General features: G+C 42.2%; 1 protein-coding gene across 1 annotated transcript; it reads left to right on the plus strand.

Moving 5' to 3' along the window:
* Nucleotides 1-6250: 6250 nt before the first annotated feature.
* Nucleotides 6251-16347, plus strand: LOC115376141 (phospholipid scramblase 2-like). The gene is made up of 8 exons (XM_030075612.1): nucleotides 6251-6663; nucleotides 7786-7873; nucleotides 10442-10773; nucleotides 11021-11063; nucleotides 11328-11548; nucleotides 13194-13355; nucleotides 14569-14730; nucleotides 15529-16347. The coding sequence occupies exons 2-8, from the start codon at nucleotides 7861-7863 to the stop codon at nucleotides 15586-15588; spliced, it is 993 nt and encodes a 330-aa protein (XP_029931472.1). The 5' UTR covers nucleotides 6251-6663; nucleotides 7786-7860; the 3' UTR covers nucleotides 15589-16347.
* The last annotated feature ends 1302 nt before the right edge of the window (nucleotides 16348-17649 follow it).

A 17649-nucleotide genomic window follows, 5' to 3' on the forward strand; every position in this document is an offset into this window, starting at 1 on the left:
GCATCTGGGGTGGGTTTATATTATGGCACTGGGATCAAGGGCTGTTTAGGCTAAGTGTGTGTTTGTGTGTGTGTGTGTGTGTATGAGTGTGTGTGTGTTGGAGACCACGCGACTGCAGACATGCCAATTACATCTGTTGCCTGGCATCGCCATCATTAGTGTGAAACCTCAAAAGCTAGCATTAACCCCTTAAGCTCTCAATTTGCCTTTAAATCCCCCTTTAGTAGCTTCAAAGTGGAAAAACACCAACAGTGTTTTCTATATTATAAAGCTATGTCACATCCACATTCTGTATCTGCTGGTTGCATTGTGCCCCTGTATTCAAACCTAAAATGCCACGATGTCTTGTGCATCATTTTATACACATTCTGTGTAACTCAGCAGGATATATTTGGTATCTTTGGAAACCTTACGGTCTCCACTTGTCCACTTTCCTCTCAGTGGATATGAGAACATGATAAGGGGGTTATTGTGGATGTTTTCATTTGTTTTAAATGATATCTGGTGGTTACAGATTATCCTCCAGCTGGTTTCATAACCATTTCTTAAAGCTGTCATAAATGTCCACTTTCATCAGTTAGTCTGTAGAAAAATGTATCAGCATTTATTTTTAGTGAATCAGTGTTTTTAGGAAGGTCACACAGCTCCCCAACTTATTATGCCATGTCTTTTCTTATTTATTTATTTATTTTTATTATTTTAAGTGTTTATGAATCCCTTTCCATCCTTAATGAGCTGCTGATTTTTAGTGTTGTGTGTGTTTGGTGTGTGTGTGATTGCAACAGAACAGATAACAGGCAGCAGATAGATCACACATAACTTCTGCCAGTGATATCTGATGCCAGACAGAGCTGCTGCCAGTGTGTGTGGCAATCTGGACGACTTGATCAGTCTCGTTTCGCCCGACTTCATCGGCGGATTGCCACCCTATCCAGACCACACACACACACACCCTGCTGCTGCTCATGTCCCCAGAAAACAACACAGAGCGGAGACAGTGAAGGATGGGATGGATGGAGAGGAGTCGGGGTGGGGGGGCTGTCAGCTTGGAGTGGACCTGCGTTCAGACACGTTTTCGCTTTTCCTCTTTTCCCGCCCTGTCCTAATTATTTCTATTTTGGGACAGCCAGCCAGCCGCACCAAACGTAGAGCTAGTGCTGATAGATCAGGCGTGTATAAATAAACTGGGGCAAGGCTGGCGTGTTTTTCCTGGGCCCTGCAAGGCTCCGCCTGGCAGTGTGTCAGCAGGGGCAGAGGCCAGATAGGCAGCACTGATTAGCTCCATTATCAGGGACAGCTCATTAGGGGCCTTTGTGTGTGTGTGTGTGTGTGTTCGTGTATTTCTATTCTTACAAGCACCAAATGTTCTCACAAATGTCTAAAAATGAGGAAAATCCATTTTATTAGCGCTCACTTGTTCAGTTTAGGGTTTAAATTTATGGTTTAAACTGGAGTTAGGATGAAGTTAAATTTGAATTTCATGACATTCTGTGTTTGAATTTCTGCACTGGCACAGGGTCTGTCTTTTTCAGAGGCTGGTTTAGGGTTAGGACTTGGGTTCAAAGTTAAGATTAGAATTAGGATTAGGGTTAAACTAGGTAAAGGCTGAAGATCAGCGTGTAATTGAGAGGGTTAAAGTGAGGGATAGGGGTTTCTCATCTATAATTTAACATGTACCCAATGTGCATGTGTGTGTGTGTGTGTGTGTGTGTGTGTGTGTGTGTGTGTGTGACTTCCCCCACACCCCGCCCCTGCTCAGCGCCCTATAAGTATCCTGCATTGCAGCAGGTGCCAAATATAGACCAAGCAGAGGCTGCGCCCTCCAGAGCCATTAGCACCCACAGAAAAAAATAATCCAAAAAATGCAAATAATAAACAAAACAACCAGACAAACAACACGCTCACTCTCTTGACTCAGATTGAGAAAATATTATTCCAAGAAGAAAGCGGATTTTAGTTATGTGTGTAGCCTACAAAAGACTGCAACAATCCACTTTCCTTAGAAAACAGTTCATGTTTAAAGTTCATCATATCTTGTTCTGCCTCAGCCAGCAGAACCTGTTTGAATAGTCACAAACAGTTTGATAATAGATTGAGATGGTGCACGCTGAAGATGGTGGCACGTCATCAGAAGACACTGATCAGCCAATCACACCTTCAGATTTTGTGTAGCAGCACAACTTTGACATTTACAACAGACGTGTTGATGCAGCTGATGCAGGTCAAAATCTAACGGAAACATTTTGAAAACAGTCTCTGTAGCTACACGACAACACGCCTGACCTGGCTTTTTACAGTTACCATGGTAATAGGTAATACCAAGGGCTGCCACAAAGCACAATGTGGTAATCCTGTAGTTTTTTGAGGGCTGTGCATCGTGCATGTGTGTAAGCCTCAGTGAGTGGAAAACCTAATGTCGTAACAACACATTTATGACTCCGTGTTGTTTACAGTTTGACAGTGAACCTGAATATGAAAACAAAATGATAATACCTCAGCCAGAGTGTTAGACATGGCCGACTCCATTCAAAGATTGTCTTGTTGGTTGTGATCCTACCAGCCAGGGCGTTTCAAAGACGACCACCGACTGTCATCACGGGTGGATGCCATCAATCATAATCATGGTTTATGGTTTAGTATGGCCGACTGCACCTTCTATAGGTCAGAGGGCTGCTGTCAGCTGTTCCTGTCATCAATAATATCGCCTCAACCAGTCAAACGTTAGCATTAGCCACTTTCGTTGGCTTCATTTTCATTAACTACTTGGTTAAGGTTAGGAAAAGGTCATGTGCTGAACCTGTCAGTACCACAAGAGCGGGGCAGTCATGTGATATATATCATGCCAAAGTGTAACAGATAGAAAAATAACTACTAATCTTTGTAATTTTTGTTTCTTATGTTTGTTTGTTTTTTTGTTTTTTTTTGTAATACGTATTAATTTCACCAAAATCCCTCATTTGTTCTGTACTTAGTATTGGGAGTACTGTATTAAGTTGTGATTTAGCGCCCTCTACTGACCGTTAGCAGACAAACTGCTTCATTGATTCCTCGTCTCTCGTCAGTTTGTGCTGGATTTGACTGAAAAAGGTGTGTATTCAGGGCAACGCGATCATAAAGTTTGAATTTTGGATTTTAATGTTGGTTTAAGTCCACACAGCAGGTTATTACTACACAATATTATTATTGCAGATGGGTTGTGTAGTTTGCTGTGCATTTTGCCAGTCAAAACGAGTTTTGAGAATTTAAAGAACTAGCTTAAAACCGTTTATTTGTAACCGTTATGTGGCTGCTTTTCGCCGTTTCTTCTGATGGGATATACGCTTATACTTGTCCGTTTTCTCATGTTAGGCGTGTTGAAAGCCCATGACAGTTTCTTCTCTATTTTTGGACTCATTCATTTATGCTGGTCTCCCAATATCACGTTCAGTAAATGTATTTTTCACTTCTGGTTGATTGTTTGAGCGATTGTGTTTAAGGATAGATTCCAGTTACAACAGTCACAACCACACGAACATACTTGAACATTAGCTAGTCGTTAGCTCATTAGCTTCTTAGCATTAACTAATCATTATCTCATTAACCTCTTATCTCTTTAGCTAAAACACTTGGGTAAAATGAGATTATGGTTAGGGTTAAGTTATGGTTATGGTTAGGTTAAGGTTAAACTTAGGAAACCTACGCTAGCGATGTTAGCAAACATCAGCAAACACGCTAAAAATTTGTATTTTTCACACCTCAGCGACACACATCGTCACTCTGACAGGTTTCCTCTGGTGGACCGGCGGCTCTGTTACAGACCGGTGGCCTTGATATTGGGCTGACTCTTCTCATGAACACGGTAAACACAACCCCATTTGAAGGCTGCAGTGGCTAAGGTTAGGAAAATGTTCATTGTCATGGTTAAGGTAGGGAAAACGATGTGAGGAAGAGATGCGCTGAGTCTCTTTCTGTTATTAAACTGTCTCTGGTCATAGTTTGTCTTTCCATTTATATGGCTTTTGAATTTGCACAGGAATGGCACCTGGACTTTAGAAACATGTGTCTCGTAAGCCATTTTCTTACAAGGATCAAGAATCATAAAATGTTGTTTTATGTACAGTAAACTAATCCAGGTTACCTGTAAGATTAGATTAGATTACACAGGAGGGGAGTGCTGCCTGGCTCGAGGCTGGAAGCAGAGAACCAAGGCACAGTCTCCTTACAAAAAGATAAAAAGCCAATTCAAAATTAAACTAAATTCAAATAAACAACCACAAAAAGAAAAGGAAAGGGGGTGAAGCTAGACTAGAAATAAATAATCCCATCAAAGTTTGAGCCTTTATTAAAGAGAAAGTATATGGCAAAGAATAGCAAAACTAGATATCATGCAACAGGGACTTTAATCACATTAACTGGGCCAACAGTGCTCTCAAATTTTTCATGTATGTTTTATGAAAACCATGTATGTTGCTTTGATGGTTGGTCTCAGGTTGTATCCCTGAGACCAACCTGAACAGTGTTGTGTTCAGAACAGCCAAACAAGGCCAAATGCATCAGGTCATAGTTGCAAATCATACATTTTACTGTACAAAATAACGGTATCACACCAAAAAGGGACAATCTTAGGGTTTTCATTTCTTTCTTTTTCTTCTTCTTCTTCTTCTTCTTCTTCTTTTTTTTTTTTAATCTCAACAAAATGTCTGACCAGTAAGTAAAGAAAAAAATGAGCATGAGGAAAGGAGAAAGTTTCTTTTGCCAAGTCTGCGATGGTTGTCAGACCTTTATCCTTCCAGTAAGGAAAGGCTTGATCAGATTGGTACAGCCGCTTGGAGCACGTTTTTAATTTGTTTCAAAGTTTTAATCGAGTTTTTCAGGACCAAACTACTGTCCACCAGATGCAGTGGATAGCCCTGAGTGGAAGACAGAAGAGCTGAGAGATATTGTTCACAGAGACTGGAAACCATCTGAGGTCCAGTCAGAGAGCTCACATGTCACTTATGTGGGGGAACTGATCTTGATCCTAAATCACGGCTCTGCCATTGGCTGCCCAGTAATAATGTTTGAACACTGTAGCAGATAAACCTCCCAGTTTCTTAGACTTTTGTAAATGAGTCTTGGAGATACAGTGGGTTTTATACCCCAAAACAAATGGCAATATTACTGAATTAAGTTTTTTTTTTTTTTTAATTCAGTAATAATGCCTTTTTTATTTTATTATTATTTTTTTTAAACAAATGGCATTTTTTAAGTTTTTTTTTAATGACAACAAAAGCTTAATTGGAATATTTTGAAACAAATACAGAAACCAGGGGAACGATGACATTTTAATCACATTTACACTTCAAAAAATCAATATCTTTCTTAAGTTTGTGTAACTACAGTAAATACATGAGTTGTTCTTCAGTGAGAGCTGAATACATGAACTGTTTTTTTTTTCAAAGCAAGAGACTCCAGAAAAATGAGGATCCAAGTCTTAAAAACCTTTTTTAATGTTAGCTTTTACTGTGGTGTAGCATATAGATATTTTACTTATACTTTTTAGCTTTTTATTTATTATTTTCATTTGATTTTTTTCCCCCATTTAGATTGTTTTGCTTTTTTCCCCCATTCCAATTCAGTTTAGTTTAACTGTTCTGTTTTGGTCTTGTTTTGGTTTGAATTTGATAGCATTTGTTTTGTTTTGAACTGAATGGATCCGGTTGGGTTGTCACATCATTTGTTTTTGTACAGTTACTGCAGTTCGCACAGGCCACTTGATACAAAGTAAGTTAAACTGGTTTAACTTAATTTAGCTTTAGTTATATGGTAGATTTCACCTAGAATTTGTTGTTAACTAGTATTGAATTTGTCTCAGATTATTAAAGTTGCTGATGTTAAGGTTGAGCATAGCTTAGATTAACATTATTAGAAGTCGTTTTTTTTTTTTTTTTTTTAAGATTTTATTTTGGTTTACTTTTTTAGTATCTTTGCTTTAGAGTGAGTTTATACTGGATTGGTCCTAGTCATTGTTGAACCGGTGGCGCCCTCTGCTGGTTGAACACCGTGTCTACCTCCGATTACAAACCCTCCCGCTGCATTCACCGACAAAAACCATAAACTATAAAGGCTAAATAACGAAATAATTGCCTCTCATGCAGCTCGTCGGGCGCTGTCGCTCAAAAAAACGCACGACTCACATGACCGTGAGCGGCTGACATGTGACAAAAAGATAAATGTGAATCATATCGCAGCAGAGCAACAACCTGCCACCAGCTTATCTGCGCAAAATACGTAAACATGTGCGGGCTGTCGAGTCTTCCTCTGCCGCACATTGCGCTGAAAAATGAAAAAAGAGCATATTTGCAATTTAGTAAACATGCATCAGATCTATGGTGGACCGTTTCTGCTCGCTGCTGGTGAGCTCTTGACTAAATTTGGCGTTTTTTCTGCAGCATGTTAGTTTATACGGAAGCTTCGTCAGCCGTCATGTGAACCGGAGGGGTGGAGAGCATTTTTCTGAGGAAAAAATAAAAAGTGTCAGCAGGGAGGAGTGATAGTGGGCAGGCAGGTCTGCTGCGTCAGAAGGCGCCTCCTCGGCACCACAGCTGAGGTTTTCACACCGTTTACGGCTACTTTATCAATAATTATAACAATTATTATTGTTTTTTGTTAACTGAAGTAAGGGAGCGTTCGTCAAGACGAGAGGTAGGATTGTTTCTCGTTTTTTTGTGTGTTGACTAATCAAGCAGGTTGTTTTGCAAACCACAACTGTGTGTGTGTGTGTGTGTGTGTGTGTGTGTGTGTATGTGTGTGTTAGAGAGGAAGACGAAGCAGGAGGAGGGGGCACTTTAACTCCTTCAGCTCTGATTCTCCCTTAAATTTACCTTCAGAGTTAGAAAAGACACTGTTTTACAGCTTGTACTGCAGTGTTATGCACATATTCTGTATCTGCAGGCTGCAACGCCTCTCTGAAGCCACATCACACTGATGTTGAGTGAAGTATTTCAACCTGAGAGGCCATTGTTTTATGGCTGCAGCATGACATCAAATAGGAAATATTCAAATGAGTTGGGGGTCATTTTATGCACATTTCCCTGTAATTCAGCGGGACATATTTGGTATTTTTGGGAACTGGGATAGACTTTAAAATGAAGTTATGTGGGTTTGGACAGAGCGTGGCTGCTCCGGTTGCACTTGCACTGACAAACCCACCCATGGCAGTGTCAGGGCTGAAGAGGTTAAAATGAAATGGCAGTGATCCTATTAAGGCTCTGGATTTAACCCCTTAAAGTTCACCCTGTCCTATACTGGAAATACAGGCAGGTTGAGTCATTTCAACACCAGTTTGTTGAAGAATAAACCCACTGCATACCAATTCAGGCTAGACAAGACAGGACTTTTCAGTGGGGTCCTGTGGAAAAAAAAAAGGCTGACCTCTGCCTCACTGCTGAGACACACCACACCCACTTCACTTTCCATGCATCCCACCCAGCTCCTCCAGCACGAAGCAGCGGGAACAAAAGAACATTTTGCTCTCCGTTAAAGTTTCCATTGTGTGACTAATTTGCCGTGTTTTCCCAGTGTGAGGGCACGCTGGACTTGTGGACTTTCCTTGTGTGTGTCGTAAACATACATAAGCCTGAGTTGAGGCACAGCTTAGTGGCATGACTGCATGATCTGGGTAATGTGTAATGCCTTTTGCACTCTTCAAATCGTCTTTTCGTCTCTTTGCTCTCTCTCTCTGCAACGCCCCTCCCCTCCCCTCATCATGTTCTTGTTTTTATACCCCCTCCCTCCTCCTCCTCTCATTCCTCCTGATTCCCATAGAGACCCTGGGAGTGGATAAGGAAGCGTGACCTCCTTTCATTCTGCGTCCAGACAAGTCTCAGCTAAACATTCACCATGTCTGCTCCTGGTAAGTGGCTTTATGCTGCATCTAGGGAGGGGAATATACCACTACCTTTGTCCCTGATCCAGATCAGTGTTGTTGACCTGTTGATTCTGCATTGGAAAGAAGCTTTTCAGGAGCTTTCGTAACTCGTTTTAAGTCAAAATGCGTGGCTGGCTGACACTGGGGGATGCAGTTATCACATCGTGTCAGTCCTGGGATCAAAAGCTTAGATAATAATAACTTACAAATTGGACAATCATCTGTGCTATGCTGCAATTATAGATGGGCTTTAAAGAGCAAAGTCGCTGTCCAATAAAGTTTTTTTTTAACTTAAATGTTTTCTGATAACATGACCTTTCCACCACAGTGTTGTTAACTATTATGGGATGCTATAAAAAAAAATCAGGTCTTGGCAATAGTAGCCCCAGTTAAACTGTTCTAAATTATGTCAGATGATCATGTTGAAATGGTGTGCCTCAATGTTTATGTACTTATCTTGAAACATGGACTCAGAGTGATTTTACTAAGTTGTTCAATATGTCGGCCTGACTGCTGTGTGCTTATCCTTCACAAGCCTAATTTATCTCGCGCTCCTTTCTCAAGCACTTCCACTGATTACTTTTTGCCACGTCACATCCTGAAGACTTAATGAAATGGATTTCATCTCAAAACTCTCCACAATATTTTCCCTGGCACACCCTCCCGTGAGCGTTGGTACACGGGGAGTGAATACCTCGTCACACCCCCGGAGTCTCCAAGCCGTCAAAGGGAACCTTATCCTCCCCGAAGTGGCAAAATATGAGAGGAATTCCCCAAATGTTTGTATGGAAACTGAAGTGAAAACATCCCTAATTTTACCATCCCTGATGTTCTGCAGCGTTCACAGAAGGGAAACATTGGTTAATTTTTTTGTTTCCTGCCCGTGAGAGAAGGAATGCGGAAAGAGGGAGGAACAGCATATCCCAGAGTTGAAGGGACAACCTCTTTTTCGCTTCAGGCATGTGATGCATTTTGGCATTCATATCAGAAACGTGATTCAGGAATTGAGGAAAGTCTTCATGACACTCTTTTTTTGCTGTAAAACAGTGAGAATGCTTACAGCCTCAACTAAGAAACCCTGGTGAGGCTCGACTGACATTACCAAGCAGTCAAATGACCTCCAAAACAGGTTAGCAGGGATGATAGGGGCCATTGTTGCGCTATTTTACCCGGCTCACAAAAACCTGTTTGGTCAGCTCTGAGACAAGTTGCCAGCGGTGCCATAAGCAAATACGTGTAAGCCACTAAGACTGATGTCTTCCTGGCCGGATTGTGTCATGGAAATTATATATGGTGTGTTGTTATAGTGTGTGTTCACAATGACAGGTGAAAGAGAAGTCCTGATTATAGATCGATGTCTTGTGCGTCGTTTCATACACATTTCTCTGTCATTCAGCAGGGCATGTTTGCTGTTCTGTAGGTTTTAACAAAGCAATAAATCCACCAATGGGACTTACAGAGTGTAGAGGTTAAAAACTCAATGCGTCTTCTTGGTTGAGTTGATTGACATGGGTGGGCTTGGTCGGTGTAGCTCTGGCGAAGAGAGAAGATGGGTCATTATTATGGATCTCATTCAGACTTTTGGCCACAGCATCGCCCAAATGGCTCCACCTGAAAGCAGATTTTTGTTTTGGCATCATCCTTTAGATGTCCGGTTAAGAGCACATGACAGTCAGGGTACTCCGATTAGTGAAATTAGCAATGTGACAAGGTCCTTGTGCACGGTGGTGTTACAGAAACACTGGAGTTTATTCTCTGTGGTCCTCATAATACCACTGGCCTCTTCAAACTCTTTCTGAATGACTGAGAGATTCAGCATTCTCTAATTGACCTGGATCCCCTTTAACATTCAACTCCAACACATTGTCTGGTAGCCCAGCGAATTACAGTGTGTTTGCATTGTGACCTATTTTTTTTAAGCTAATGTTTTAAAGTTTTTGTTTGTAACAGTTTTGCTGATGTCCCTGTTGTTAGCCCTCACCAAATTGCAGACCGTTGTGTCTGTGCACATATAACTTGCTCAAAAGACCTTTGACCATGGCTTCAAACAGGAAAAATATTTAGGCTGCTGCTAAATATTCAGTTAGTTGGTGCATTCTCACACACCTTATACCACTGCTGAGAAAAAATGAGAAACCAAACGCCACACATGACTGGTGGCCTATGTGCATATTTTTACACTCACAAGTAAAGCCAACTTCCGTTAACTATAACATGTGGTGCATCACTGGCCCCAGGGTGTTTCCACTTGTTCCTGCATAATGGTGCTGCTATCTAGTATGCAAAAATGAGACTCAGCATGTAAAAGACCTAGTCATTCAATCAAGATATGAGATTAGATGGTGAAACCATACATCACACTGTATGAAACAATGGACCTCCTTTTGAGTCCAAGATAAAGTTGATTGTGGTCAGTATATATTCATTATGATGAGCAGTCTGTTAATTATTCATAGAAAGCCAAGTAAAAGTCATCCTCTCAAGTGTAAAGATGTTGAGGTGCTGCATTGCATGGATGATGTTTGAGGTGAAATCCCGGTCTTTTTTTCCCAGTTTACCCAGGCTCGCCCAACCAGGCACCCTACCCCATGCCCCAGGGTGGCGGCTACTCCATGACACCATACCCAGCTCCCCAGGGCGGGTACGGAGACCCCAGTCAAGCTGCTCCACCACCTGGCTTCAGTGTGGGCTACCAGCCCCAGCCTTCTCCGGGACAGCCCGTCATGTACCAGCCAGGGCCGGTGGGCCAGGGCCCGGCTCCAGGCCAGGGGCCCGTGCCAGGGCACGAGTACGGAGGGGCTCCGGGTGGGATCGCCCCGGCTCCAGCCGCAGCTCCAGCAGCGGTTCCTGTTGGGGTTCCACCTGGGCTTGAGTATCTAACACAGGTAACAAAGATTGAAGTCTGCTCAGTTTTGTAGTAGGATGAAAGCCCACCCCAACAAATCACCTCTCTCCACTACTGTCACTAGCACAGTGACAAATTCTTGAAGGAAGTTGATTTGCATTGTAAAAAGTGAAACTCTCTCTGTTGGCAGATTGTTTTAAGAAAAATGACTTGTTAATAACTTGTGTTATAGGTATGATATGGTTACTCTGTTTTTGTCTCTCACTTTCCTTTCTCTTGTGTTTTAGATTGACCAGATTCTGATCCACCAGAAAGTCGAGCTTCTAGAAGGTAAAACCCTCTACTCCATCCGTCTTCATTTCCTCAGACTACTTTGTAAACAACAAATTGCCAGAGGGGAATTTGTGTTTGCTGCTCTTGGCTAGCTCCAACAGCCTCATTAATAAATCATAATGAGAAAGTGACCTCTTCTCTTCCACATCCACTTCCCTCTTCTCTTTCCCCACCGTTTTCACCCTTTTTCCCCTTCAATGTTTCCCTTACTTGCTTCCCCTCATTCTTCTCCCTTCCCCTCGCCCACCTCTTTCCACTCAGCGTTCATTGGGTTTGAGACCAACAACCAGTACGAAATCAAAAACAGCCTGGGCCAGAAGATCTACAAGGCCAAGGAGAAGAACGACTGCTGCACCAGGAACTGCTGCGGCTCCCTGCGCAGCTTCGACATGAAGATCAAGGACAACATGGACAGAGAGGTCATCCGCCTCATACGGCCCTTCCGCTGCGTCTCCTGCTGGTGTCCCTGCTGCCTGCAAGAGGTGTGTGTGTGTGTGGGTGAGTGGGTGTTAGAGTGATTGATTGAGTAAAAGAGGGAGTCAAGTGACAGTGCGTAAGGTGTGGGAGAGTCATGTGTGTCAAAAGCAATCCTGAGTCACCTCATTTTGATTTTGCAATGCAACATGAATAGCTAATGCAACAAATCTGTAGCGTATTCAATGCCAAACCCGCCCTGAGAATTCACCTCAAGTACTCATGGGTAAACAGTCCTCGTTATCTGGACATTAATGTTTGACCTAAGGGTCCTAATGCTGGTGTTCAATGATAACTGGGTTATTGTCACTGTCGTTAATATTTAACTATATCAGTTTGGACTCTGGAGATCAAGCTATTTATTGCAGTGTGGGCACAATTCAGTTTTATCAACCTGTTCCTTAGACAATTAATCGTATCATGTTAAAAATAATGACATGGTAAACGTTATTTTTAGAGTGCTTTTTGAGACAAAGCTACAGAGTTCGTCACACAGCACCAGGCAAATTATTGCTATAATTTTTAAATATCATTATCAATATTGGTCCGAAAAGTATTTCTACTGCAATGCTGTTTTGTCTCTAATGGAAGAGTTATTGCATTTGTTATGAAAACCTTTTTGTCTTTCAACTGTCAAATTAGTAAAAGAAAAGAAAGTCTTTTGTTCAGAAAAAAGTCCATTTTCTTAAGACAGCTCTGAGTGAAAATCTGAAACTGTTTCGCGGCTGCATTTGTGTCCTGATTCTTGCAAAAAAGAATATTTTGGGATCAGGTGTTATAGTTGGAAAGATTTTGGATATCATACTGGCCTCAAAAAAGACATCGGTCCAAATTAAGTGTGCCACCTGAGGATGGATTAGGCTCGTTGAGACTTGATGAAATACCAAGGAATATCAACACCATCTTATAATGTAATTGAAATAGCATTCCCATAATGCGGCACCCATTAAAAAAACAAAGACAAGCCTGTTTTCTGTGATCCCAACCCTTTAAAGGGCACCATACCTCACACCAGTGATGACGGCTCAACCATGAGCCATGCAAATCTGTGAAGGTTTTTGGAGAGGAGGGGAAAGGAGAGAGAAAGAAGAGGAAGTGTTCGGTGAAATCATCTGCATTGTGTTAGAATGAAAACCCATGGAGTCATGGTGACTAATTTCCAAGTGCCTTTAGCTCTGGCTTTGTGCAGCAGGCTGTTGTTAAGACTGAGAATGGCTCTTTGTCCGTCCAAATGATCTCCTAGACTCCCCTGATCCTGTGCCATCCCTCCACCTCTGAGACCTCTCTCTCTCTCTCTCTCTCTCTGTCTGTCTGTGTTCAGTCACACTGTTGGCAGCCTGGCTACAGTGCGTTCCCATGGGCCCGAGCCCAAGCCCCTACCTTCTTTACGTTCTCACAGAGAGCATCGCTGTGTTGACTGGCCGGACGGGAACCATGTGAAACATATTACCTTTGTTATGCCATGCCACAATCAGGCACTCTTTGGCTCACTTATCACTCATCCCTGCTGACACGCTGCGTAACCCCGTGATGTTTTATTTATAGCCGCAGTGTCAGGGGAAAGAGGCAGATTTTAACGAGCTGGAATGATCTTCTATTTTTGTGTCGCGCCTTGTTAACTTGTGCATGCACCTGTGTTTGTCACCCCCAAAGATGGAGGTCCAAGCGCCGCCCGGCACCACCATAGGCTATGTCAAACAGGACTGGCACCCGTGTGTGCCGGTCTTCTCCATCCAGGGAGCCAACAAAGAGACGGTGATGAAGCTGGAGGGGCCCTGCTTTGCCTGCAACTGCTGCGGAGACGTCAATTTTGAGGTATTGTCGCGCCGGCCTGTGAAAACTGTGGTTCAGCGATGCAAATTGAGTGACAAATCCATCCTTCATGCCTCATTCAAACCACAGCAAAAGCAAAATCAGGATTACAGCTTTCCTTTGCTGAGTAGTACAGTGAGGCTTGTGGAGATACTGTTGCCCCTTTACAAGTCAGTCAGTTCATGCAGTGGACATTAATCTAGGCCAGAGGTTTTCAGTGTCTGACACTGTGGGCCTTCCCCCAGAAAAAAGCCTAGATAAAGCCCCTCATCCCTCCCTCCCTTCATAATAGCTCAGTTCCCTGATGTCTTGTTCACCATGTAGCTGTCATTTGATCCCATAGACACTCAGCAAGTTGGCTGATGAGTTGATATTGTATATTCCAGTTTCCCAGCAGGATGTGCACACCAACACCCAACCCGACTCATGCAGCCAAGTCGACTGAATCTGGATGTAACATGAATTGGCCCTGTTGGGATCCAAAAGCACACTGTTCTCTGTAAATGAGAAGGGGGGGGGGTAAGAGTATCAAAAAAAAAAAAAATCTTGTTTGATATATGTAGTCCCCAAGCTGGCTTGCCAGTCAAAGCTGGTCAAACATATGAATGCAAATAATTTTTTTATGATCTAAATTTGCAAACCTGGAAGTGGTAACCTCCAAACCATCCCATAAATCCAATGAGGATGTGAATGTGGCGTACGCTATCCTACTATTAATGTTCGACACAACACTACATTGCACAGAAATGCATGAAAAGGGCCGAGTTTGTTTTACTCTGGAAAAGTATAAAAAACTTGTTAAAAAATCCCCAGACCTATTTCTGAAGCTCCTCTTTAACCAAATGACAAATCTTTTAGCTATTCTCCAGCATCGTTTCCTGTTAATAACTAATAAAATAAAATCAGTTTAGAAAGTTAGAAATCCTTCAGAAATATCTTGTTCACCCCCTTAGCCGCCCCTAAAACTTTTTGTGGTTTCTCACTTATGAGAACCTCTGATCTTCAATAGATGGTAATTGGTTCAGTCACCTTGGTTGTTGTTTTTGGGCTTTGTGCTCCACAAGTGAACAGGGACAGTCCAGACAGGAAGTCGTGTCACACACACACTGTTCTTTTTTCATCTGTTTAGATAACAAGAGAAGAACAAGAGTCCCTGTATCTATAAAACAAACGGTCAGCAAGTCTTAAGGTTTCTGTTGTTATGATTTGTCTGCAGCTGAAGGGGAAGAGTGGCGGCAAACCCATCGGTCGCATCAGCAAGCAGTGGAGCGGCCTCCTGAAGGAGGTCTTCACAGACACGGACAACTTTGGCATCCAGTTCCCGCTGGACATGGACGTCAAGATGAAGGCCGTGCTCATGGGAGCCTGCTTCCTCATCGTAAGTTCATACGTCATTCTTACAAACCAGTGCCCGATTGATACGGGATTTTTGAGACCAATATGGATTATCACCCTAACCCCAACCTGATTACCACTATGGCAGCCAATATAGTGAATTTTTGAGCTGGAATGACATAGAGCCTGTGGATTGTGCACTGATCTTACACTGATATGACTGTCAAGGCTGTTTTCTTAAACAAATGACTATATTAAAGAATATTGAACATTATTATACATTGTCAGCCACTTAAAATGAAATGAATATGAATACTGAAAAATTAAAGAATAAATAAATAGCTAAATGAACAAGTTTTTAAAAAATGGTCTTACTGCAATGAAACAGCTTTCCAGTCAATTTATGCAAACTGTTTAGGCCCCAGTGTGTAGAAATACACCATTTCACCATAGGCAAAATTGAGTAACATATTTGTACTGCACGCAAAAACCTGCATGGGGTTTGCACCAAAGTGATTGTCAAGATGTCATTCAGACATCTTGAGGTCAGAGGTCAAGGAACCCCTTTGAAACTGACTATGCCATTTTCCCCTTGCCAAATTTTAGCTTAACTTTGGAGCGATATTTAGCAAACCTCTATATATGACAGGCCAATATCAGCCAATGATATTGGCCAAAGGATATACATCAGTTGGGCACTATTATAAACCTTTTGAATAATGTAATTTTAATTTTTGGATCCTGCTGCCTGAGTCTGTTGTATGTGTTTTGTCATTGAACTGTAGAATCTGCAAGGAAATTCACCATGTTGATCTTTTCCTTCTTTGTCGTCTCCTCGCAGGACTTCATGTTCTTCGAGAAGGTCGGGGAGATGAACCAGCGCAGCACCGTGTTTTCATAACCCAAGAAAAGTGACAGGAGCATGAGAGCAGAGGACTTTTCTCCACATCCTGCCTTACTGAAATCTCTGCTAATGCACTCTTTGTTTTTCCGTTGCCTGTTTGAGATCCTTCCTCTTTCCAGATGACACAGCTTCTTCCGGAATGCAAAACCTGGAGGACGAAGCCACCGTCATGCCATTCCCAGAATCCTTCGCCACACAGACAAAACCAAATATGAGTTCTTTTTTTGATAGCAGCTGTTCTCTGTGGAATATTTTTTAAATTCTTCTTCCATCCAAATTCAAGGACTGACGTGTTGCCTGTATGTCCTGTTGTTTTTTTTTACCCTCAATATGGAGGGTATTTACCTGCATTTAGAGTTCAAGTGATTTCAATCTGTTTGCAAGTTTCGCCATGTATCATCGGAGTAGCACCTCCACCTCAGACATAACCCAACACCGCCAAACACCAAAGACAGCCAACCTCGACATCAGTGTCTCTTTCTGTGCCTAAGAAGATAAATACCAGCTCACATCTCCGAAGAAGTGTGCAGAAGTTGCTTTAGAAAGTGCACTACGCCAGTTTGTTGAGCACTGATATTTCATTTTTTCCACTTCTCGTGTATCAGCATTACACTCCGGTAACATCGTGCTTTGTGAAGAAATCACAATAGATTACAGGATTCATACGTGCAATATTGTTGTGGTTGTAGAAGCTGCATTAGTGGTCTTGTCTTCTTATAAATTATCACTTGGCAAAAGCTGAGCACTTAGCCACAGCACCGATGATGGTTGTTTAATGGGGAAGTGCTGGCCGTGTCGCAAGAGGGAATTAATTTAGAGTCTGTTGGTTTGAGTTGTGAACAGTAAATGGAGTTGACACTTCAACAGTGCTAACCAAAGTGCTCTTGCTCTTCCTCTTGCTGCCTGTATGTCTGTCAAAGCTACTATGCATAATAGAGTTTATGTGATCTAGCTACCTTTTGCAGCGTTCTCTGTGTGTGTGTTTGTGTAGTGTGTCTTGTGTGTGGTGTTGCTTCTTGTGGCCTATTTCCTGATGCAGCATCCCAACGGTTTCCTCGCCCCTCGTTCCTCCAGGCAGTTCGGTGTTGATCTGGGTCCAGTGTGATGACACGATGAGACAGGGAGAGAATGAGGGTGAAGGTTAAAATGGGAGGAGCGAGAGGAGGGGGGCAGTAAAAGAGAAATAGGACTGAAAACGTGGAAGTCGAAGTTACTAAGCATTAATGTGACATCATTATGGCTGTAAAACACCGCCAGTGCAGGTTAGGTAAACACTTTATTGTAATAGTGTCATTTTTGCTCTGAGAGATTCTTAGCTGGCAAGTGCGTGCTGTGCATCGCGGTCGATGACAAGGAGGGCATGTCAAACTGCAAATGTTCTCTGTTGCTCTTTCTTTCGCCCTGTTTTTAACTGCGTTGTCCGTGTGCAACTTCCCATTATGTGGGTGTGCCTCCTTTGAAGCTCAGTTTCCCACTAGTACTTCCAGTTTCAGACCACAACTCTCCATCCGCACTCACTCACTTTCTAAAAGCTCCTAAATATGCAGCTTACTGCCTGTTTTTCACTAATGCGTGCCTATCTGTGGTATCACAATACTCAGCCTGTGTGCGATGTGACCACTAGTAAGAAAACAGGAAGTAGCCAAAGGATGTGTATCTAATGGGATTAGTCTTGCATTAGATGTTCATTCACAGCACTCACTGTTTGTGAATGTTTTAATTGCATCCAGTTTTTATTATTCTTGAATGTTCTTATTCAACTTGTTTTGTACCATTTTCGTGACTATTACAATTTTGAATATCATTTTTTTTTTTTACACACACACACATATATATAATAAAAGTAATCAAATAAGATTGTATTGTTTGTGTTCCTCAGTGAGTGAGTGATTAGGAAAGCTGGAAGAGAAAGGGGGGGCAGGCTTTCTAAAATTGGTCTAAATAAGAAACATCTGGTTTGAATTGGAAAAAATGATCCTTGCTTTGTGGGGAACTCCACTCTCTCATTCTGGGACCTGCCACTTGCCAAACACTGAGCCCGGTTCCACTCAAGGTCAC

The sequence above is a fragment of the Myripristis murdjan genome, chromosome 18 (genome assembly GCF_902150065.1).
Source record: "Myripristis murdjan chromosome 18, fMyrMur1.1, whole genome shotgun sequence".
Taxonomy (NCBI): domain Eukaryota; kingdom Metazoa; phylum Chordata; class Actinopteri; order Holocentriformes; family Holocentridae; genus Myripristis; species Myripristis murdjan.